Raw genomic sequence first — 324 nt, forward strand, 5'->3', positions numbered from 1 at the left:
CCCAACACAGAATGATCACACCACATCAGCCACGAGAACAGCCGAAGTGCCAAGCCCCCGGCGCAACGCCCGCGAGCGCCCGGGGGCCCGCGAGCGCCCGGGGGCCCGCGAGAGCGCCCGCGCCCGGGGCCCACTCACCGCCTGCGTGACCTCGGCCGCCCTGCACGGCGCGGGCGGCCCCACGTGCGCCTTGGCCTCCAGCAGGTCGGGATGGTCCAGCCCCAGCCCCTCCTCCGACGCCTCGCCCGAAGGCAGGTGGGTGCTCTTCGTGGGCGTGGAGGAGCGTGGGCGGCGCGACCTCAGGGTGATGATGACGGCGACGAC

General features: G+C 75.0%; 1 protein-coding gene across 1 annotated transcript in view; it reads right to left on the reverse strand.

The window, feature by feature from the left end:
• The window catches only part of LOC119589307 (hemicentin-1-like), a gene marked incomplete in the record, with an annotated part of 75,735 nt that overhangs the window by 582 nt on the left and 74,829 nt on the right, over window positions 1-324 (reverse strand). The window contains 1 exon segment of the mRNA XM_037937929.1: window positions 22-264. Coding sequence (XP_037793857.1) covers window positions 22-264 — 243 coding nt within the window.

This window comes from Penaeus monodon, chromosome 25 (assembly GCF_015228065.2).
Source record: "Penaeus monodon isolate SGIC_2016 chromosome 25, NSTDA_Pmon_1, whole genome shotgun sequence".
Lineage (NCBI taxonomy): Eukaryota > Metazoa > Arthropoda > Malacostraca > Decapoda > Penaeidae > Penaeus > Penaeus monodon.